General features: G+C 47.7%; 8 protein-coding genes across 8 annotated transcripts; 5 read left to right on the top strand and 3 right to left on the bottom strand.

Annotated features, from left to right (window-relative positions):
- Window positions 1–39: 39 nt before the first annotated feature.
- Window positions 40–2,459, top strand: EDB82DRAFT_79692 (NPL4 family-domain-containing protein). Its single transcript, XM_025729481.2, has 3 exons — window positions 40–378; window positions 438–2,009; window positions 2,059–2,459. Exons 1-3 carry the CDS (start codon window positions 295–297, stop codon window positions 2,338–2,340), a joined length of 1,938 nt encoding a protein of 645 aa, XP_025588702.1. The 5' UTR covers window positions 40–294; the 3' UTR covers window positions 2,341–2,459.
- Window positions 2,460–4,511: 2,052 nt separating this feature from the next.
- EDB82DRAFT_489916 (uncharacterized protein) lies at window positions 4,512–8,932 on the bottom strand. The gene is made up of 4 exons (XM_025729483.2): window positions 8,356–8,932; window positions 6,555–8,236; window positions 4,997–6,373; window positions 4,512–4,929 (listed from the first exon to the last, which is right to left on the bottom strand). The coding sequence occupies exons 1-4, from the start codon at window positions 8,699–8,701 to the stop codon at window positions 4,822–4,824; spliced, it is 3,513 nt and encodes a 1,170-aa protein (XP_025588704.1). The 5' UTR covers window positions 8,702–8,932; the 3' UTR covers window positions 4,512–4,821.
- Window positions 8,933–10,914: 1,982 nt separating this feature from the next.
- On the top strand, window positions 10,915–11,522 carry EDB82DRAFT_572211 (uncharacterized protein; the record flags this gene model as incomplete). The annotated part of the gene is made up of 2 exons (XM_065609922.1): window positions 10,915–11,421; window positions 11,482–11,522. The coding sequence occupies one exon, from the start codon at window positions 10,915–10,917 to the stop codon at window positions 11,314–11,316; it is 402 nt and encodes a 133-aa protein (XP_065465780.1). The 3' UTR covers window positions 11,317–11,421; window positions 11,482–11,522.
- Window positions 11,523–13,205: 1,683 nt separating this feature from the next.
- Window positions 13,206–14,376, bottom strand: EDB82DRAFT_79623 (uncharacterized protein). The gene is made up of 3 exons (XM_065610055.1): window positions 14,173–14,376; window positions 14,026–14,109; window positions 13,206–13,931 (listed from the first exon to the last, which is right to left on the bottom strand). The coding sequence occupies exons 1-3, from the start codon at window positions 14,203–14,205 to the stop codon at window positions 13,482–13,484; spliced, it is 567 nt and encodes a 188-aa protein (XP_065465779.1). The 5' UTR covers window positions 14,206–14,376; the 3' UTR covers window positions 13,206–13,481.
- Window positions 14,377–16,285: 1,909 nt separating this feature from the next.
- Window positions 16,286–16,963, top strand: EDB82DRAFT_521315 (RNA polymerase Rpb7; the record flags this gene model as incomplete). The annotated part of the gene is made up of 4 exons (XM_065609079.1): window positions 16,286–16,534; window positions 16,587–16,667; window positions 16,721–16,890; window positions 16,945–16,963. 4 exons carry the CDS (start codon window positions 16,286–16,288, stop codon window positions 16,961–16,963), a joined length of 519 nt encoding a protein of 172 aa, XP_065465778.1.
- Window positions 16,964–17,328: 365 nt separating this feature from the next.
- Window positions 17,329–18,865, top strand: EDB82DRAFT_79547 (Pyruvate/Phosphoenolpyruvate kinase-like domain-containing protein). Its single transcript, XM_025729490.2, has 6 exons — window positions 17,329–17,613; window positions 17,672–17,913; window positions 17,963–18,055; window positions 18,111–18,136; window positions 18,188–18,455; window positions 18,507–18,865. The coding sequence occupies exons 2-6, from the start codon at window positions 17,751–17,753 to the stop codon at window positions 18,770–18,772; spliced, it is 816 nt and encodes a 271-aa protein (XP_025588709.2). The 5' UTR covers window positions 17,329–17,613; window positions 17,672–17,750; the 3' UTR covers window positions 18,773–18,865.
- Window positions 18,798–19,176, bottom strand: EDB82DRAFT_521313 (glutaredoxin domain-containing protein; the record flags this gene model as incomplete). Its single annotated transcript, XM_025729492.1, has 2 exons — window positions 18,798–18,923; window positions 18,976–19,176. The coding sequence occupies 2 exons, from the start codon at window positions 19,174–19,176 to the stop codon at window positions 18,798–18,800; spliced, it is 327 nt and encodes a 108-aa protein (XP_025588711.1).
- A 232-nt stretch (window positions 19,177–19,408) lies between these two features.
- On the top strand, window positions 19,409–21,025 carry EDB82DRAFT_79523 (HSP20-like chaperone). Its single transcript, XM_025729493.2, has 3 exons — window positions 19,409–19,648; window positions 19,706–20,231; window positions 20,284–21,025. Exons 1-3 carry the CDS (start codon window positions 19,543–19,545, stop codon window positions 20,600–20,602), a joined length of 951 nt encoding a protein of 316 aa, XP_025588712.1. The 5' UTR covers window positions 19,409–19,542; the 3' UTR covers window positions 20,603–21,025.
- Window positions 21,026–21,121: the final 96 nt, after the last annotated feature.

The following is a 21,121-nucleotide window of genomic DNA, read 5'->3' as shown; positions in this document are numbered from 1 at the left end:
GGGATGACGCTGTGTTTTCTTTGACTGCTGAAGTGAGCACCTAGCGACCTTAGATAAGGTACGTACATAGTAGGTACCTAGGCTCGAGCTTGAGGTCCATTGCTTCTCTCTTCTATTCCATGCTATTGCTTCGTTGAATCACTTGCAAGGCTCTCCTACTCTTGTTACCTTTCTAACTCAGCTTGTCGTTATTGTCTTTTACACCATCAACATCGTGCGAAGGCAATAAAGAATACGCTGGTACCCCCACCAAAGAACATATCACAGCAACAACTCTTTGGAACAACACCTACCATGTTGCTGCGACTTCGGGGCCCCGACGGCATGGCTCGTCTAACTGTCGAGCCAACAACTACCTTTGGAGATTTGGGAAAGCTGGTTTGTCGTCTCTCATGCTCAACTTGTCCCGTATTCCCACTAACATCTGATGTCATTAGCTACTCGATCAACTTCCCAAAACCGTCGACCCCAAGACTATAGCTTTGTCCAACGCACCAAACGGAGGTGATTCGAAGCGGCTAGGCGATATCATCAACTTCAAAGTTGGTCAGATTGGCCTCAAGCACGGCGATCTCATCTTTCTCACCTACCAACATGCCGATGCCGCCGCCGATGACGAAACTCCCGAGACATCAAACACTTCTGCCAGGCTCAACGGAAAGCCAGTACTTCCAGTCGAAGACCTACCTATTAACCCCAAGCCCGAGAGAATCTCTAGACCGTGGGAAGTGGTACGCCAGTCAGCTTTGGACGATCGATTAGACCGACAGAATGGCAAAATTCCTCGAGGAATTGATCGCATGTGCCGCCATGGCCCCAAGGGCATGTGCGACTACTGCCAACCCCTCGATCCTTTTGATGCTGGATACCTAGCAGAAAAGAAGATCAAGTACCTATCCTTTCATTCGTACCTACGAAAAATCAATGCTGCTACGAACAAGCCTGAACTCGGAGCTTCATACATTCCTCCTCTGGTCGAGCCCTTCTATCGAGTAAGGCATGATTGCCCCTCAGGTCATCCCGCATGGCCTGAGGGTATCTGCACAAAGTGTCAACCCAGTGCGATTACTCTGCAACCCCAGCAATTCCGAATGGTCGACCACGTCGAATTCTCCTCGCCTTCCATCATCGACACCTTCATCGATACTTGGCGCAAGACTGGGGCCCAGCGTCTAGGTTATCTTTACGGAAAATATGTCGAATACACCGAAGTCCCTCTCGGAGTCAAGGCTATTGTCGAGGCAATATACGAACCTCCCCAAGTTGATGAGCTTGACGGCATCACCATGAACGCATGGGAGTCTCAGAAGGAGATCGACAATGTAGCTAAGCAGTGTGGTCTCGAGCCGGTAGGCGTCATCTGGACTGATTTGCTTGATTCTGGCAACGGAGATGGCTCTGTGGTCTGTAAGCGTCATGCCGACTCTTATTTCTTGTCTTCTCTCGAAATCTGCTTTTCCTCGCGATTGCAAGCTCAGTATCCTAAGGCTTCCAAGTGGAGTGATACCGGTAACTTTGGTTCAAACTTTGTAACATGCATCATCACTGGTAATGAGGATGGTGAAATATCCATCTCATCCTACCAGATGTCAAACGAGTCTGTCGAAATGGTTCGTGCAGACATTGTCGAGCCATCCGCTGACCCCAACGTCATGCTTGTACGAGATGAGGAGGAAGATGACGGGTCAGTCAGCCGCACACGATACATCCCAGAAGTCTTCTATCGAAGAGTTAACGAGTATGGTGCCAATGTTCAAGAGAACGCGAAGCCATCTTTCCCTGTCGAATACCTGTTCGTCACACTAACCCACGGTTTCCCTGCCGATCCCAAGCCTATGTTCACCCAGCAGGGTTTCCCTATCGAGAATCGAGAATATGTCGGAGAGAGCCAAGAACACTCTGCTCTGTCCAAATTTGTCAAGCTATCACCCAATCAGAAACCTACTGGACAAGAAGTGTCCAACTTTCACCTTCTCTGCTTCATTCAGCAGATGGGTGTCCTTTCAAAGGTGCGCATCTCGGTCTAGATTCGATAGAATTTATTAACATATCATACAGGACGAAGAAGCCTTGCTCTGTCGTGTAGCAAGCCAGCATGATCTTGCTGATACATTCCAGCTTCATTCTACTGAGGGCTGGCAGACCCTCCAGGCTATCCTTCAATCGACTGGTGAGAGAATCCCCAAACGTCAGCGGGAGGACGGTGATGTTTCCTCGCCCTCCTCATCCTCTTCTTTCCAAGATCCCATTCGCGACTCGGGTGAACCCCTTGCTAAGCGATTTGCTGCCTTCAGGCTAAACGAACGTATGACCAAATCCGACAATCCGACACCGCCCTAGTCAACGTGGAAGAATTGGGTAACGGGGACCGATAGCTTGGGATTTGGTATTAACTAAAGGTTTAGTTTCGTCGGAAAGCCCAAAAGTTGCGAGGCCGGATTTTTTTGCCAGGTGTTTTACCTTCCATGACCTGGAAGACGATATTGCATGTGCAGCTGGGGTGGCGTTTGGGAAAGGGATTACTTACAACAGAATTGGAGCATATGGCAACATTCATTGGGTGGCATTACCAAAATACATGAGCGTGTTTCGGTATGTTGATTCAGGGGGTGAAAAGTACGATTTATATCGTCGTGATGGTATCTCCAAAAACGATACAAATAGCCTTAGTGGAGGTACTCAGCATTATTTACATAAAGATGACCCTAGATGTCCTCGCCTGTATTCTCGACCAGTACTACCATACGCATCGTGGTTCATATGATCATAATGTTTAGGAAATATTGAGTATGCGAGACATTCCATCTAAGCTTTCTTGCAAAACAAAGAGATGCTCATGGCAGTAATAACCCAATAGTTTAACAATATGGATAGATAATATAAACGGGCTACAAGGCCATACGTTTAGTATCCTGTCATTCCAATTCAGATTTATATATCATCCATCGGCTATCGATCATGCATAAGATAATGCAACTACCAAAAGATAGCCTCTTAAGTTTAGGGTATAAAAATAAATGACCTAAACTTATAACCTAAATTGCATAAAGTGACCTACTAATTTCGTCCCTTATACCTTCTTCTTGTTGTGACTCGGTGACTTCTGGTGGCAGACCCAGTTTCCGGATGCATTGGTACTGTAAGTGCAAGGACGGCATTTTTAGAGATGGTTTGGGTTGATCTCCTTGGTCCTAGTGTTGTACGTCTTGTAGATGTCAGGATGGACTGTCTGCCCGGCAGCGAGAGCATCTGCCACCTTCTTGTGGGCCTCAGTCCCGCCATGCCAGCAGAGATTGTGAAGGGCCATATTGCAAGGGCCTGTCCACAAGCTTACGCTTGTGCTTCGACGATTTGTAATGATTATCAAGGGCATGCTGAGTGGTCAAGGAGATGTTGCGTTCCTCGCAATGGTAACGCTTCTCAGCGAATGCAGTTTCCCGGTACCTGGCGCCCTTGGCAATTTCCCTTCCTGGGTTGTTTGCCCTAGATCGTCTAACCCTTCCAGTAGGTAGAGGCAGTAATGTACTCATCATTGTCTACTTAAAGTGTCAATTTGAGTTGTGGAAATCGTGTAAATCTCGAAACCTCTTCTGGAGCGGGGAGAGAGGGTAATTTATAGTCAGGAAGAAGGAGCTATGAATCAGAGACTGTTCAATTGTGACTCTGAATCATAACAGCTCACCACAACTTTGGGTATCGACTTTGAAACACACTATAACCAAATGTCAATAGTAATAGATACTTTACCATCATATCAGATCAGGCTATAGGTAGGCTTTATGAGTCGGTGCTGTGTATAGGAAGAATAGAATGGGGGAGGCTGGTGGGCCTTGCGGAAGACTGTAGAACTGGTTGGCTATGTCCTTAAGTTTATTTTCTATTATCATTTAGACCTTGCATTCGTTTATGAAGCAGAGTGCCTTGTCGATAATGTTTTTAGGTCACCTCTGTTGACCGAGTCTGTAGCAGCGCTGGTGTTCCAGGACATATGCACTCAGATGAGAAATATAATGTCTGGATCGAGATTCTGTATCCGTAGTTGCATGTTGTTTGAATGGTCTCTTTGTAATACACTATAATGGACGGTTTCCTGTTGCGAGTCTGGGAAGCTTAGGTTCAGTGAGGTCGTAGCCGGGAGGAAATCGGGTCCTTTCATAGTCGAAATGAGCTGAATAACTGAATCATGTGAGCAGTTTCTCACAGAACTATGCTATGTTTTGATTCATTGCTCTGCTCTTGAATCACTGTAATAGTGGGCCGCTTTAAGAGCATGTGTTGGTTGTCGTCAGGAAGCGCAATCGGCGCAGGCCTCCTCTACTAACAGCTGAAGGATTTTCAACGAGTTGATTCAGGGTTGTGACCGTCCTTCACAAGTATTCTCAATTACATTTGGTAGTATACGGCCAACTTAGCCGCGCGAACTTCCTGGGCATATATAGCTAGACTTCTTGGTGGTTATACGTGATTTGCGAAGCCTAATCCTGACTTCATTCCTCACTTTGTAGCTAGGGGTCATAATGAGTAAGGATTTTTTAGCATCTGCTATCTAATGGCCACCGATCATATGAATAATGCAACAGCCAATTCGGCTATAATAGAAATCCACATGGCAGGCGTAATCGTGTCTTATGAAACATGCTTCATTTCCCATCTACTCCATCTATAGGTACAAAGAGGGCGGGTATACTATAAGCCCAAGCAATCATCACATAAACTCCCGAAACCCCCGCCCTCTCCAAAAGAAAGATTTCACCCATCACATGGTCTTAAAATCTTGACTAGTCCTTTTCCTTCCCATTAACAAAAACGCCATGTATGGTTTTACAGAGGCTTGCCACCGATGAAGTTGGACCATCGGCGAACCTCGGCGGGAATACCCTCGGAACGGGGAAGCTTCTCGCTCATGCACTGAGCAAAGAGGATAGCGGTCTATTATGATACGATGGTTAGTTTTATGATACTCTTATGAAATTTAGGGTGGGTCTGTCAAACTTACCTGAGGCTCCATGAACAGAGGGACGCCAAAGTCGACAGCATTTCGGCGCATAACATAGTCGACGTCCAATGTGGTCTTGCCTCGTGACTCAGCAAGGTTGAAGCATCCGCGGATATCGTACTTCTTGAAGACCTCTCGGAGGGCTCGCTTATCCTCCTTGGGGAACTCGATAACCTCGACCTCGACCTTGGTCTTGGCCTTGGCCTCAATGAACTCCTTAACCTCGGGGCTAGCAGCGTACATCTTGTAGCCGAGAGGGGCAACGTAGTCGACAACCTGAGTCAACCAGGGCTTGGAGACGTTACCACCGAAGAGAAGACCCTCGCCAGGCTCGGGCATGCGGAAGTTCATGGTTGACTGGAGAGAGGTCCAGTAGGCCTCAACGAGGTCCTTACCGAAGCAAGCAATCTCACCAGTAGAAGACATTTCAACACCCAAGAAGGGGTCGGCACCAGCAAGACGGGTCCAGGAGAACTGGGGAACCTTGGTGGCAACGTAGTCACGCTTCACAGCCATGAGATCAGTGGTTGGGGGAACGTCCTTGCCAATAAGAGCCTTGGTGGCAACATCGATGAAGTTGGTTCCGAGGACCTTGCTGACGAAGGGGAAAGATCGAGAAGCACGGAGGTTGCACTCGATAACCTTGAGGAGAGGCTCACCACCCTCAGGGTTCTCGGCCTTGATGATCTGCATGTTGAAGGGACCAGTGATCTTCCAGGCCTGGGCGACCTTCTTGGCGATTTCCTTGACACGCTCCATCGTCGTGCTATCGAGGTTTGCAGGAGGGAGAACAAGAGTGGCGTCACCAGAGTGAACACCAGCCTGTTCAACGTGCTCAGAAACAGCGTGCAGAATAAGTTCACCATTAGAAGAGACACCGTCGACGTCGATTTCCTCAGCTCCCTCAATGAACTTGGAGATGACCACGGGGTGGTCAGGGGAAACGTTGCTGGCAGCCTCGAGCTTGTCCTTAAGGTCTGCCTTGCTTGAGATGACAGTCATGGCAGCACCAGACAGGACGTAAGACGGGCGAACCAGGACGGGGTAGCCAACCTCCTCGGCAAATTGCTCAGCAGCCTTGACTGAAGTAAGCTCCTTCCAGGCAGGCTGGTCGATACCAATGCTGTCAAGAATCTCAGAGAACTTCTGACGATCCTCAGCCTTGTCAATGTCCCTGGGGTCAGTTCCAAGAACCTTAGCACCGCCAGTCTCCTGAAGCCTAAGAGCGACGTTCTGAGCCAGCTGGCCACCCACGGACACAACAACACCCTTTGAGTTCTCCAGTTCGTAGATATCCATGATGCGCTCGTAACTCAATTCATCAAAGTAAAGCTTATCAGCTTCGTCGTAATCAGTGGAGACCGTTTCCGGGTTATACTAATGCGTTTTAATTAGCTTGTGTGCATGGTAGAAGTGAAGAAAAGAAGTGTTGAAGACCAGGTTCGGTTCTGGTCGAGTGTCGCTATTCCAACATGTGGGGTCGCCAACAACAAAACTTGCATGCAGTTATGAAAGAACACTAAGCTTATGAAATGGAAAAAAAAAACACTAAACTTACGTTGATCATGATGGTCTTCTCTCCCATCTCTCGAAGAGCCCTGGTGGCGCTGACAGCACACCAATCGAACTCAACGGAGCTACCAATTCGGTAAACACCGCTACCAAGGACAATAGTGCCGTTGTCCTCAAAGGTGACATCGTGAGTAGAGCCGTTGTAGGTGGTGTAGAGGTAGTTGGTGTTGGCAGGGAACTCGGCGGCAAGAGTGTCAATCTTCTTAACCCAAGGGTGGATTCCGAAGCTGAGACGGTAGGCACGGACCTCGTCCTCAGTGCTCTTGACGGCGTTGGCAATCTGTCGATCGGAGAAGCCCATCTTCTTGGCCTTGAGAACCTGATCTTTCTTCAGGTTCTGGAGGCCACCGGCCTGTTCAAGCTCACGAGTGCAGTCAACGATGTTCTGCAGCTTATGGAGGAACCACTTGTCAATCTTGGTCAGCTCATGAACCTTATCAACGGAGTAGTTCTCGTGAAGCATGGCTTGGCCGACAGCGAGCCATCGGCGGTCGGTAGGGTTCTGGAGCTCGTAGTCAAGATCCTCAAACTTGTCGCCCTGGAATCCAACGAATCGGGGGTCGACCTGACGGATGGCCTTCTGGAAAGACTCCTCAAAGGTTCGGCCAATAGCCATAACCTCACCGACTGACTTCATTGCACTGCCAATGTCGCGCTTGACGTGCTGGAACTTGGAAAGATCCCATCGAGGAATCTTGGTGACGATGTAGTCAAGAGAAGGCTCAAAGTTGGCGGTAGTGGTCTTGGTAACGGCGTTGGGAAGCTCGGGGAGGGTGTGTCCGAGACCGATTTTGGCGGCAGTGTAGGCAAGAGGATATCCGGTAGCCTTGGAGGCCAGAGCAGATGATCGAGAAAGACGGGCGTTGACCTCAATGACACGGTAGTCGAGACCATCAGGCTGCAGAGCATACTGGACGTTACACTCGCCAACAACACCAAGATGTCGGACAATCTTAATGGCAGCACTTCGGAGCATGTGGTACTCCTCATCGCTCAGGGTCTGACTAGGGGCAACAACGATAGAGTCACCGGTGTGAATGCCAAGAGGGTCAAAGTTCTCCATGTTGCACACGGTAATACAGTTGTTGTTAGCATCACGAACGACCTCGTACTCAAGTTCCTTCCAGCCCTTGAGCGACTTCTCGACAAGGATCTGAGGTGAGAGGGTGAGAGATCGAGCGGCCATGTTGCGAAGCTCCTCCTCGTTATTGGCGAAACCGGAACCCAGACCACCGAGAGCATAAGCAGCTCGGACAATGATGGGGTATCCAACGGTCTCAGCAGCCTCAAGGGCCTCCTCGACAGTGCCGACGGCGATCGACTTGGCGATGGGGATGTTAATCTCTTCCAAAGCCCTAGCAAAGAGGTCACGATCCTCACTCAGCTCCAGAGTTCGGACGCTAGTACCGAGGACCTTGACGCCGTACTTCTCGAAGAGTCCGAGTCGCTGCATCTCAACACCGAGGTTGAGAGCAGTCTGGCCACCGAAGGACAGGAAGATGCCATCGGGCTTCTCCTTCTCGATGACGTAGGAAACATACTCGGGGGTGACGGGGAGGTAGTAAACCTCGTCAGCCAAACTGTGGTTGGTCTGAATGGTAGCGATGTTGGGGTTGATAAGCACAGAAGCAACGCCAGCTTCCTTGAGAGCCTTGAGGGCTTGAGCGCCTGTGATTGATTAAAGTCAGTTTGTGTGTCTTTTTTAATATTTTGGTGAGGATTCGCGGGGTAAGTCGGTGAGATTTTCGCATATCATAGATAGGCGGGTTTGGTTTGAGTATACTAACCTGAGTAGTCAAACTCTCCAGCCTGTCCAATGGCAAGACCACCACTTCCAATGACAAGAACCTTCTTGACGTCGACGGTCTGAGAAGGCTTGATAACTCCACTGTCGAGGTAGGCCTTGGCGTTAGGAGCGGCTTGAGCAACAGAGCTGTATCCGCGCATAACCTTGAGGGTACCCAGGCGCTTCGAGTTGGCAGGTCGAGCGGCAGCCATTGAGACTCGGCATGAGGCGGCGAGAGGGCTCACCGAGGAGAATGAGCGAGAGGGCAAAGCTCGCGGGACCCTGCGTCCATGACGGAGCAGGGCCGGAGCTCGACCAGCGAGAGTGGTTGCCAGGTTGAGAGGCATTGCAGCGGATAATTTGCACGTATCAATGCAAGCTGAACCGTCCCGCTGGCGAGGTTGCCCTTCTTTGTCCCGAATTAAACGTCGAGGGTAGCGATGTTTGTGAAGGACACAAGAGACGGTAACTCTGTGGAATGATATCCAGAAGAGAGGGGAGAAGAGAGAGGTATGGGAGATGGGCACTCTTTGAAGGAAGAAAAATGGCGGGCGGCACACTGCCGCTGATAAGATAAGGGGAAGCTTTGCGCACTCCGAAAATTATTCTCTGGTGGGTGTGTGACTCTACGAGTACCTACGTCGTGACGCAGCCAACCAATCCCTAGGCCAAGTTAGTGCTCAGATACCTCCGATTCCTGAGACACAGAGACAGAGATAGATACACCCAAGCCAAGTGGACTGCCCCAACATTTCGGTCGTAGTGAGAAAATTAACCAAGATTCAATAGAGATCGTCCCCTACTAGCGTCTCTCTCGAGGGGCTCTTCGTGGAGTATCCAAGGCACATAGCTCGAAAGTTGTCAAATCATTTGCCGTCTATTATCCCAATTGGACTTTTAAGTCATCAGTCTATCCAATTGTTTTATGTGTTTGCCCGTCTAATGGCCTATCTGTTTATTTATCTATCTTATGAAGCTCTCAACACTTGGACGTGGGCTACAGCACAGGCTAATACAGCAACTGTAGTACCTGCAGGCCCTTGTTAGAGCTCCCCGGATCCTGCTAAGCTATGGGTCCGGTTACGGCGACAGTTCAGGGCACCTTGGAATCCTGGTAGGAAAAAAGACAGAAAGGACAAGGACACGGCATACAAACGGCTGTCAGCAACAAGGGAATTAATTCTACTGGGTGCTAGCATGCGTCTAGAATAAATGGCGACTTCTCTATGACCCATTGAAAAAAAAGGAAAGGTAGCCAATGCCGTGTTGTTAATGTCAAGCTAAGATAGTTGATTGCCCGGCATCGGCGGCTCTAGCGGTGACAACTCGCCGCCTTTTCCGCCGCTATTGAGGGGCCTGAGCGGTAGTGAAAGCCGCTGGCGGAAGTTTCTGAGTCATGAAGAGATTCCGAATGTCGAGATCTTTACGGGTCAACTATCGGGTCATGTCATGATGTGCAAAATTTTCTGACGTATCCATGATAAGACTCTCGCCATGTTATTTACTTTATCTGGCTTCTGGATCCGTCTATTATGGACGAATGAATGTTAAATACTACTGATAAACTTGATTAAAACTCAATACAACTTTCAAAATACCTACTGGAATATGTCTAAACCCCACAGTCCAAACACACCTCTAGATTCTCAGCAAATGCAAATAGCAATGGATAACTCTATAAAAAAAAGAAACGCCGAGATCCCGAGCCTACATTAGCTGTTATCGTATGTTGTGATAGCCATCGAAGTTTCGCAGAGAAAGTGGCATAGCAACCGCGACAGTCGTCCTGTCATTTGAAATTTCTCTACCCTATAGCTCGCAACAAATCTCCGACGTTCGCTTACACGCCATTGGCCAATTGAGGCAGCTTACTCATTCCCCAACTGAAAACCAACCTCACCACAAATGTATTGCAGACCTCACAATGAGAAAGAAGGCAGTGACTTGATGTCAATTAAGAAAAATACAAGACAAGCGGCTGTTTATTTAGCTACTGTTTCAATGCGTATCCATGTCCAGAGACAATGGTTAGTCACTGTAGTTCATATTCGTCACATGAGGTACGTGACACCATAGACAGAAGCTGATATAGCATCAATCCTGGTATGGCTTCATGTTCGAATGACCAGCGGAATAAAAGCTCCAAAACACTCCACGAGAAGTTTCCACAAAAACAGACTCTGAATACTGCCCCTCACTTCTGAAAGTATAAAAGGACAACTTATCCAAACCCTAAGTGCTCCGTTACGTTGTTAGGTTCAATATGCCGCGTCAGGATGGAAGCAACCAGCGATAGGCAAGAGTTCAGTTGTATCATAAGAATGTTCAAGAAACGCGTCTCAGGGTGGCCAATATGGTTCGTGTTCTCAAACGTACACGTCAGTTGCCCACCCACACACTGGAGACGAAAGAAACCTAATGTTAAAATGTTGAGATTCACATCTATAAGAAAGCTGCTGATGGCCCACCTGATAACTTGTCTCTGCAATCCATTGTCACAAGATATCACCACAAGATAACATCACAAGATACCTGCAAAGTCAGCCACACAATCGACAACATGAAATTCTTCATAATATTTCTCCTGGCTACTAGGCTTAGTGTTGGCATCGCTTTCTATTTCTTCTTTGAGCGAAACCGTGCCTCCAAGGAAGAATGTTCGAATGGTATCTGGCAGTCCCACATGATCCCGGAACTGTTTTCCGTCTACTGGTCAGGCAGAAATAAGTTCCTGGAGACGCCCCCCAACCCTGACGGAGTCAACCCTACCTCCGTCTCTCATAACCGTACCAGCACGGGCGGTAAGATTGACGAGGAGCACCGTCCACTCTCATACCTTGACTATGAGTACAACGTCATGAACGGAGGGATCATCATGGAAGAGAAGCCGGCCGGCTTTACCCTGTTGGAAATGAAGCCTTGGGTGCCGGCGGAGCTCATCGCCACGGATGACCAAGAGTAGTGATATCGATGAAGACGATACGACTGATGGGAGGAGAAGGGGACGGGAGGGAACTGTGGCACCCCTCGCTGAAAAGAGTAAAAAGTCACTCGAGTATACGACCTGGTAAGGCACCCACAGAGCCACCATGCTTTAAAGAAACTTGCATTAACGGATACTGCTTAGATTAAAACGAACATAACAACAAAGAGAATAGGCCTTTTTATACGGCCATTCACCGAGATCTTTTGACACGAGAACTGGAACACATTTAGTCGGAAAAAATAGAAGGTTACCTGAGTATATAATCTACAAGGTAAGACATAAAGATCATGGCAGAAACCCACACTAATGGGCATGATTTAGACTTAAATGAATAATGAAAAAGGAGAATGGAGTTTTTGTGATATTTCAAATTGGAAGACGATTGGAGGGAGAGGCAGGGACTATTGTTTGAGTGTCGAGTTAAAAGAAATCAAGAGATAGTTCGTACAGAATAGCTGTGCCCAGATTGTCATGATTTTCTGTGCAAACTATATGTTACTATTTCAGGGACTTGTTTATCGTGATCACCCGAACATGCTGCGTATTCACACGGCTTTGATCACACGACTTGTTACTTCCAACTACTGGAGGGTGTTATAATTAGACAAAGAACAAAGCCGAGTATCCCAAGGTAACATATGCCGACAGATAAACGAAACCAGATGGAGCCTGGCCTTGGAACAAAGAGCATGTTCATAAAATAGCTGCCTGAGTACAAACATCACATATAAATATAAACCTTCAGGAATCCCTCAAGTTATTGCCACGGAAACCCATTCAATCAATACATTCTCAATCGACACCCGCGATTACTAACTTTGATACAGAACCATATCCCGTTCCCCGACAATATCAACCATCGCCTTCACAATGTGCTACCAAATTTCCAACTTCCAATGCCGGGATATTTCTCGTGTCCGGATTCCTTGCTGAAAGTTCAAAGAACGCCGTGAGGCGTGTCTCCGACCTCTTCTTGACTGGCTTTGGCCTGTCCAACCCTGCAACAAGACAGTTCAAGGTATGCAAAGACCAACGAGCGCTTGCCACGGATGCAGGACCAAGCCTACTGAGCAAACACCCGAGCCCCATGCATCCTCTGATATGTCTCGGGAAGTCTAGAATACCCCTGAGACATCATCAGAGGCACAAGAGCCAGGACATGCTGCTTTCTCACCCCCACCAAGCGGGGAAGGAAATCCAGAAAGACAGCAACCTCGGTACGGTAACTCCAGCCTCCAGCTGGGCCGAAATCGTCCAAACCGCAGACGCCCCCGTCCAGTACGGCGCCTCAATCACCGCTCCATCCCATCAGGTTGGACACTGAAAGGCCAAGCAACCTTGTACGGCGCCCGTCGAACCACAAACTTGAATAAACTCTACCGGATGAACGAACCAAAGAGTTCAGCTCTGGCTCACTTCCGCAACAAGGCATTGGCCATTGCCGAAAGAGCAAAGACTCGCACTGACATGCGTATCTCGCAGGTTACAGGAGCTTGGCCTCAGTATATTGCTCAGCACTCTAGAGAGCTTCGCAAATCCATCGAGGCGCCACTCTGCCATGTAGATGACGACGAGCCTTCCAAAGAATAGATAATCGTCCTGTTTTGTCGGTAATCTGGCCTCATTAACCCTAAAGCAGAGTTAGCTAATCGAGAAGAAGCAACACAAGAACAAGTTATTGGCCCTCAAACTAATATATCCTTAAAATGAGATGTGAATAGACAACGTTGGCTACATGCTCGACTGATAATTGCTAATTTAAATTGCAAATAACACAACTCCTGACACCTCGTGCAATGTTGAGCCGGCCAATATGGCCTGACCCTATTCAGACCCTCCTTCATCCTAAATATGCATATTGGTTTTGACGTGAACCTCAGGGCAACAAACGTGGCGGCCGTATAAGCAATCGATACTGCTCTTGGGAACCCCAAGTACGTGAGCGAAGCCAGGGAATGAGATCACAAATACCACCTTCTCTTTGGTGGTGTAGTCTATAACTTCCTTCATTACATCCATTGACTCCACGACCACTTTGATTCGAGTATCCTGCGCTGATCATCGATCGACGGTGTCTAAGGTGTATTCCTACACATCAGAACGTGATTTGTCTCGATGGTCAAATTGGCTATAAATCTGCTTTATTGAGCCTTGCCGTTCTTAGCCCTGAACTTCTCGACCTCAATCTGGACTTTCTTGCTGACACGGGCTCGGAGCTCAGGTCGGTATCCAAACTTGAAGAGGATTTCAAGCCACACAAACATGGGAGCTAGGAAGATAGCCTGGACCAAGTTATCAAGCAAAGCGGGAGCTCGACCCTCGTACTTTCCATGGCCAATGAACTGGAAGATCCAACAGACGATGTGTACAGCTAGAGCACCCTGAAAGGTTGAGCCAGGGTTCTGTTGGCGTAGGTAGTTGGCTGAAGCTACCCCAGCCATACAGAAGGCGGCCAGAAGAAAGCCAGCAAAAGGCTCCAAGAGCAGATAAAGCAGAGAGTACAGACTGGCAGCAATGACGCCAAGATTCGGCTCCATATAAGGGAAGGTTAGCCAAGATGGTGTGGGGATGAGAGTGCCGCTGTATGTGGCCTGTAGAATGGTAAGCTGGTGTATTAGGCTCACGTTGATGGGCCAAAATGCAAATGCATACATGGCCCAGCAACCACGAGGTGGAAAGACGAACCAAAGAGAACCCCGAGATGAGGATGAGGGGAACGCAGACCATATGAATGGCAACATTGACCGGATTATGGTGATAAGCACCATACTGAAAAATGTTAGCATGAGTTTGATATGCAGTGAAAATGAGCCAGTCTCGAGCCAGACGTACAAAGGTGAGATGGTGTTCAAGATCCAGAGACATGATTGTTAGAACCTTGGTAGCGACAAGATGAGATGGGATGAGCTGGGACGAGACCAGACAATGGCGGCAGCAAACTGGAGTTGGAAGAGTGACGCGAATAAAAGTTTATCGAGTCGCGATCAACCAGACAAGCGACTCGACTTAATGTGGTCCGTGAGTCGAACTATACAGTGTTTGACGATTTCTGAGACTGCGGTTGTGGATCTGAGCTCAAGGGAGAGAGATAGCCAAAGCGACTGGGAAGATATTAAAAGAACCTTGAAAGTCGCAAGTTGACAGGTAAAAGATGATGCTTGCTCGTGGTGCGATGTTGAAGTCGACTACAATTAGGTAGGTATATAATCAGGTGGCTACCCCAAGTTTAATGTAGCATAAGGCAGTGCAAGGTAGCACAATCCGAGACGAGGTGAATGGACCCCTTTCTCCAGAAACCGAGGTTTGTTTGAGGATGTGCTGATGCAGGCAGCAGAGGCAATGAAGGAGTGAGTAGAAGTGAATGAGACAAGCAAGATACCTATGGTAAAAGTAAAAGTAAAAAAAACGAATAAAGAAGTTATTCGAAAGTAAGAACCAAATACGGCGAGGCGAAACGAGACAAGGGAGAATGCGGGTGGCTCGGTACGATGAAGCGAATGAGAGCAAGAATGAGAGTGGTTGACTGAGTGGCTTTGACTTTTGGCTCTGGCTCTGGCTTTGGTTTTGGTTTTGCTGAGTTGTCCATTCTTCATGTGCTTTCCTTTTTGCGAGGCTTTGCTCCCCAAACCCGGCAAAGACCCGCTTGAATTGCACCGCCGCACCTGTCTCTGTGGAGTAGAGTCCCATAACTTGGAGCCTCCTTTTCCTTCCAGCCCCTTGATCCATGCCAATTGTTCCTTCAAGCTCGTGTGCTCATCTCCTTAACTCGGGCAGAGACCCTTGATTACCTGCTTAGGCAGGTACGCACTTAATGATTTACCGCCAAGCAGACGGAAAACTAAGGTACGAACCTTAGAGAACCTTAGTCTAGTCTCCCGTCATGTCATAGGATTGGTTACTTCTTCTGTCCTTTTGCAAGTTCCCCAGATTTTATTTGTCTTTTTAGTACGTACATGGTTTACACTTTAGTACAAGTTTAGGTAGGTCTTGAAAGGCTTCCATTCGCTTCTCCTAATCATACCATATCTTGTGGGATTATTCTAGAAAACCTCTACTATTAAGCTTTGGCTATTTACTTGAAGCATTGAGCTGTTTACGTGTGGTTTATCGCGGCGATATCACTCTCACTGGTTTCAAAAGGACTGTTTTTTGTTTTGTTTTTGCCAGGTTCATTTGCATATTACAGGTTACTAAGTAGGTCGTTATGTTGACAGTGAACCATACAATAGTAAGTATTTATTTAGATCTCTACAGCAGGCTCACTTTTAAACCATTCATCCCTGCCGAAATCATCACTCTGAGCTGAATTCAATAACAATCATATACGGAAACCAACGAAAAATAACATTATTCACTCGTAATTTTATTTGTCAAGTGCCTGAATTGGTCAACTATCTAAAGTACATCAGTCGCCAAAAGTGTCTTTGTTCAGCCACATATATGAGATGTGGCGGTGCTGCACGAGCTTTGATTGGATAGGATTATAGACACACATAGTCCTACTCAGCCTCGTCCAAACTTGCATCTCACTTCGCATTCTTTGTTACAACAAAACGTGAACCTCTTTGCGCCCACGTCAACAAGGCAAGCAGTCAACTCTGACTCGACACGCCAAGGCCTTTTCCAACCTGCATCATTTCACCTCCGACTTCCTCTGGCGAAGAACACGCACCGCCTTAGCGCGTTCTCCTTCCAAATCTACGTCGACCTGTCGCTACTCATAATCTGTCGCACGCGTTCTCCCCCGACACTTCCTTCCCATCGATCGCATTAGCACTTCTACTCTGCGGTACTTATTAGCTTAAGCTCCCGCTACATCGAATCCTGACTTGTTTCCGCTCGCCTATTATCTACCGTATCGCGACATCCAAAAAAAAATTCAGTTCAAATAATACGATTATTCACCTCCTATCAACATCTTCGCTTCTTCTAAATCCATTTCATCATGTTTTTCCTTTATAACTTGGAACGTAAGGTCACCTTGCACCCTTCTTTCATGGGCCGCAACATGCACGAGCTCGTGACGGGCAAGCTCCTGAAGGATGTCGAAGGCACATGCGCTGGCAGCTACTTCATCATTTCCATCATGGATGCTTTCGAAATTTCCGAAGGACGAATCCTCCCTGGTCTTGGTATGGCCGAGTTCACTGTGGGATATCGAGCCGTGGTATGGCGGCCGTTCAAAGGCGAGACGGTAAGGCTACCACTACCGAAGATCAATGATCCAGGAGTCTGACTTGACTCAGGTTGATGCTGTTGTCCACTCTATAAACCCGCAAGGCTTCTTCGCTCATGCGGGGCCCCTGCAGCTTTTTGTGTCGGCTCATGTAAGTTTCTCCTGGCAGTCATAGTGCGACTACAGCTCTAATGTAGACCTCAGTTGATCCCGAACGACGTTAAGTGGGATCCTAATGCCACGCCACCTCAATTCACCAACAACGAGGATACCGTTATCGAACCACAGACGCACGTTCGAGTGAAGATCATCGGCACTAGAACAGAAGTTGGCGAGATGTGGGCCATTGGAAGCATCAAGGAGGATTACCTGGGGTATGTTTGTTTATGTGGTGACCTTGTGTCTGCTTACTAACATGTTGTTTCCAGATGTCTTCAGGCCTCTTAGTTTTAATGTGGATTGAGAGAATTCGAAACCGAGGATGATCAGTTTCCGACAATAGATGCCACCAAATCATTGGCTACAACAGATGTTTTATTTTGGGGCAACATTATGAACTGCCATGCTACCGTGGATACAATTGCATGCTGTATCTTGGACGAGAGGTTCATCGGCAGACGGGACGGTTCGGCTAGTGAAGCCGAACAGTGCCACCATCGGGACCACGTCCCAATTCTTTGTAATGGATATTTAGGTGTCAAGATGACCCAAAGTTGATGATATTGGGAACAGTCTGCTATTAGAAATGGACTTCGTTTCTGGCTTATTTTGACAGCGATCGATTAGACAGATGCAAGATTTTACAGTTTGCAAAACAGATAATAAAAACACAGATACCCAATCATGCTCATTCCGCCCGCGCCCTGTGAGTGAACATACTGTCCGCCCTTCAACACGAGCTCCGGTGACGGCCAATTGTAGACCGCAAAGATAGGCTCTGGTTTCCTGAAGCAGTTTGATATTCCCCACGAAACCCCGCAGTCTATGACTCGCCGCTTAGAAACCTGGGGATGGGAGCGGGGGGGCTCCGGGAAAATATACGATATTCTACTTTAAAATGGGCTATCGGGGCTTGCTTCTCCGAGTAAATTGACTTCGTACGTTTATTATCCATTACCCCTACACGAGTTCAGATATACTAGCCGATATGAGTAGAGTATGGTCATCGGCAACCTTGCGGCTACGACCAGCTTTTGTGACCAACACACTCCGACTGCACGGTGTAACCAGAAACATGTCTGCCATGCAGAAGTCTAACAGACTGCGAACAGCTCTCCTGGGGGGGAAGAAGGCATTCGGTGCCTGGCAGATGCTGCCTGGAGCGAACGTATCACGCACACTGGCAAGATCAGGAGTCGATTGGGTCTTGGTAGACTGTGAACATGGCAACATAGATGGTAGGAGCTCATTGATACTTCTCACAGAGGAATCCTGACGCCCCTTTAGATGGCGCAATGCACGACGCTGTGCCAGCCATTGCAGCGTTAGGAGTCTCACCCATTGTGAGATTGCCTGATATGCAAGGATGGATGGTGAAACGTAAGATTCAAACAGAAACATCTGGTTAACAAGGCAGTATTAACATTATCATTAGGGGCACTCGATAGCGGTGCTCATGGTGTAAGTATTAACAGTTGGAAGGTCATGATACAACATACTGACTCTGATAAGATCGTCGTTCCGTTGTTGAGGACACCCGAAGAGGCGAGACAACTCGTCCAATCTGCCAAGTTTCCCCCTCAAGGTCGACGAGGGTTTGGATCTCCCATTGCTCCCGAACGATTCCATCCTGAGCCCACTTTTACACAATATCTGCAACAGGCAAACGATTCCCTACTAACCATCGTTCAGATTGAGACCAAGGAGGCACTTGAGTCTATTGACGAAATTGCTGCTGTAGATGGAATTGACGTTCTGTTCATTGGGCCATTTGACCTAGGCAGGTTCCTCAAGGCTGATACAAAACTCAGGAAATATTAATACATAATAGGAAACGCCATTGGCCATCCTATCATCGAGGGAGCCATGGCCTCTGAACTGAAAGACGCCATTGCCAAGATCCTTGCTGCCGGCCAAAAAGCAGGCAAGAAGACAGGAGTATACTGTACAGGAGGAGAGCAGGCGAAGGTCTATGCCGATATGGGATTTGATATGATGAACGTGGTGACAGACTACACATCGTTGGCCTTGGTGGCCAAAGAGCAGCTCAGCTTTGCAGATGGAAGCTCTGCGCCGACCAGGGGTAAAGGGTATTAGGAAATATAATTCAGAAATTAGGACCTCAGTCCTTTTCTACCTTGTCCATTTGAGCCTCAACTTGTTCAACTGTGAATCTGTGCATCAACTTGATGGCTTTGCCAACCCGGGCAGGGTTTTCCTCAGGCGCTGTAGACTTGCTGATATGTATCTAAAATTTCATGTGAGTAACGAATAATTCTAAATTAATTTGTTTCACTTACCACAGGAACATCAAAGTCATATATATCCCTCCATTGTTTGGACTCAGGCTTTGGAACGTCGACATTAACTTCGGTATAATCGAATGGTCTCTTATCCCACACATCGGACAAAACATGCTTCGCTTGTTTGCAGAGACCACAGGTTTCGCGAGTAAAAAAAGTGATCCTTGTTGAAAATAGAAGACGACGAGTTGCAAACATTATAAGAGATAATTAAGAAGAATCAAAAGCTTAAATGTGATAACCAATGATTGCGCACATATGAAATCTGGGTACAATCTGAAATGGTCTGAGATACAGAGCAGATTAGAAAGTACCTATTCACAGATGAGATGGATACTATGCAACCCCGCACTGAAAAAGGAAAGCGGTAAGACCATAGCTGACCCAGCTGTTTTCGCCGTCAATGGGCATCGTCATCGCTTTCATGGGTGTCAGAGCTTGAATTCTAGAAGCTCCCACCCCACCAAAGTCTGCAATACCCAAACCCGTCTTTTACCTTTTACTTATACTTTCAAAAATCCTCAATTCAAGCTTGTGGAGCTCAAACCTCATACAATCATCGAAATGGCCCAAAAGTGTGTCCATCAAGGTTGTGGAAAGGAGTTTACGGACCCTGATGAGAAGTGCGAGTACCACCCCGGTCCGCCTGTTTTCCATGAGGGGCAGAAAGGTAAGTCGATCAAGCAACAGCAGTCTCATGTTCTATACACTGACTTACTACGCAAAGGATGGAAGTGCTGTAAGCCTCGAGTCTTGACCTTTGATGAGTTTATGGAAATTCCGCCCTGCACCACAGGCACTCATTCAACCACCGACAAGCCGCCTCAGCTAGAGGAGAAGCCCCAGCAGGACGATGCTGCTCTCGCCCAGAAAATTGATGCGCTGAACGCGGCGACTCCCTCCCGTGCACCAATTCCCACTGCCCAGCATGCTCCCACCCCACCTCCTCCAGCTCCCGAGTCAGAAGACGATGATCCCAGCCTCGAGATTGCCGATGGTGTTGGCTGCAAGAGAAGAGCATGCGGCGCAACTTACAAGAAGGGTATTTCGAGAGATACCGAGGAGTGTGTTCACCACCCAGGAGTACCAATCTTTCACGAGGGAAGCAAAGGCTACTCCTGCTGCAAGAGGAGAGTGTTGGAGTTTGACCAATTCATGAAGATTGAGGGTTGCAAGACCAAGAACAAACATTTGTTCGTTGGTAGTGGAAAGAAGGACGACGCTAGCAGCGAGGAAGTGGTTTCCAACGTCAGGTAAGTCCAAAATGACTGGCTGGGCTTGTGCTGTTTATGCTAACGATTTAAGACACGATTTCTATCAGACCCCCGTCAATGTCATCGCCTCTTTCTTCTTGAAAAAGATTGACAAGAGCACAGCAAAGATCGAACTCCAGTCCAATCAGCTTAGCCTCGACCTGACAACGACCGACTCGCCTCCTAAGCGCTACGCCGCTGAAGTTCCTCTTTACGCCTCGATTGACCCAGAGAAGTCATCCTACAGAGTGCTTGGTACGAAGCTGGAATTTGTCCTTGCCAAGTCTGATGGCACCTCGTGGCCAGTCTTGCGAGGCGATGAGACCCTGACAGGTGAGATCCTGCAGGTTGGCCGCGCTGGAAAGGCTTGATGGGTGCCGCTATCAATAACGAGAAGATCTAAGAAAGACCACGACATGGAGTTTATGTGATTGATATGGCGTTGATGAACTTTTAGATGAAAGTATTCCTCACCAGAGGTTTTGAGGATTCAAAGAATGGACCGACAAGGGAGATGATATCGAAGATAGAGCAAGAACAACAGTTACCAAATCTTATGACATCTGGTATATTAGGCAAAGCGAAAGCCAAGCTTGTGTACATGGACAAACATTGTGAGTCTGGTTTAGTAATGACTGTTCATGGCGCAGAATTTCTGTTGTTATTTATGCAAACAGTTCATCGTCTCCGTGATGGGTGCGTGATTTAATACCAGCAATTTGCGGAAAACATACGGAGTGCAGAACCTTGCAAAGATGTGTTTCATCGTGGATCAGCACCCAAAGGATGTGGGACCATGGAGATATGCTGACAGTAAGATCGACAAGAACCAACAAGAGATTTAACGTTAATCTTTTGACTGTAACTTTAAACTTGTGGTATAAAACCCA

This window comes from Fusarium venenatum, assembly GCF_020744135.1.
Source record: "Fusarium venenatum strain MPI-CAGE-CH-0201 chromosome Unknown EDB82scaffold_1, whole genome shotgun sequence".
Classification (NCBI taxonomy): Eukaryota; Fungi; Ascomycota; class Sordariomycetes; order Hypocreales; family Nectriaceae; genus Fusarium; species Fusarium venenatum.
This window is presented reverse-complemented; position numbering and strand designations above follow the sequence as displayed.

What these genes read in the sequence shown, in the direction of transcription:
- EDB82DRAFT_79692 (XM_025729481.2), top strand. Translation starts at nt 295, where the DNA reads ATGTTGCTGCGACTTCGGGGCCCCGACGGCATGGCTCGTCTAACTGTC. An exon ending in TTGGAGATTTGGGAAAGCTG is followed by an intron (nt 379 to 437) that starts GTTTGTCGTCTC and finishes TGATGTCATTAG; the next exon opens with CTACTCGATCAACTTCCCAA. An exon ending in AGATGGGTGTCCTTTCAAAG is followed by an intron (nt 2,010 to 2,058) that starts GTGCGCATCTCG and finishes CATATCATACAG; the next exon opens with GACGAAGAAGCCTTGCTCTG.
- EDB82DRAFT_489916 (XM_025729483.2), bottom strand. Translation starts at nt 8,701, where the DNA reads ATGCCTCTCAACCTGGCAACCACTCTCGCTGGTCGAGCTCCGGCCCTG. An exon ending in TGGAGAGTTTGACTACTCAG is followed by an intron (nt 8,237 to 8,355) that starts GTTAGTATACTC and finishes AATCAATCACAG; the next exon opens with GCGCTCAAGCCCTCAAGGCT. An exon ending in CTCTGTTCATGGAGCCTCAG is followed by an intron (nt 4,930 to 4,996) that starts GTAAGTTTGACA and finishes GTATCATAATAG; the next exon opens with ACCGCTATCCTCTTTGCTCA.
- EDB82DRAFT_79623 (XM_065610055.1), bottom strand. Translation starts at nt 14,205, where the DNA reads ATGTCTCTGGATCTTGAACACCATCTCACCTTT. An exon ending in TTGAACACCATCTCACCTTT is followed by an intron (nt 14,110 to 14,172) that starts GTACGTCTGGCT and finishes AACATTTTTCAG; the next exon opens with TATGGTGCTTATCACCATAA. An exon ending in TCATCTCGGGGTTCTCTTTG is followed by an intron (nt 13,932 to 14,025) that starts GTTCGTCTTTCC and finishes ACCATTCTACAG; the next exon opens with GCCACATACAGCGGCACTCT.
- EDB82DRAFT_79547 (XM_025729490.2), top strand. Translation starts at nt 17,751, where the DNA reads ATGTCTGCCATGCAGAAGTCTAACAGACTGCGAACAGCTCTCCTGGGG. An exon ending in GCAAGGATGGATGGTGAAAC is followed by an intron (nt 18,056 to 18,110) that starts GTAAGATTCAAA and finishes CATTATCATTAG; the next exon opens with GGGCACTCGATAGCGGTGCT. An exon ending in CATTGGGCCATTTGACCTAG is followed by an intron (nt 18,456 to 18,506) that starts GCAGGTTCCTCA and finishes AATACATAATAG; the next exon opens with GAAACGCCATTGGCCATCCT.
- EDB82DRAFT_79523 (XM_025729493.2), top strand. Translation starts at nt 19,543, where the DNA reads ATGGCCCAAAAGTGTGTCCATCAAGGTTGTGGAAAGGAGTTTACGGAC. An exon ending in TTTCCATGAGGGGCAGAAAG is followed by an intron (nt 19,649 to 19,705) that starts GTAAGTCGATCA and finishes TACTACGCAAAG; the next exon opens with GATGGAAGTGCTGTAAGCCT. An exon ending in GAAGTGGTTTCCAACGTCAG is followed by an intron (nt 20,232 to 20,283) that starts GTAAGTCCAAAA and finishes TAACGATTTAAG; the next exon opens with ACACGATTTCTATCAGACCC.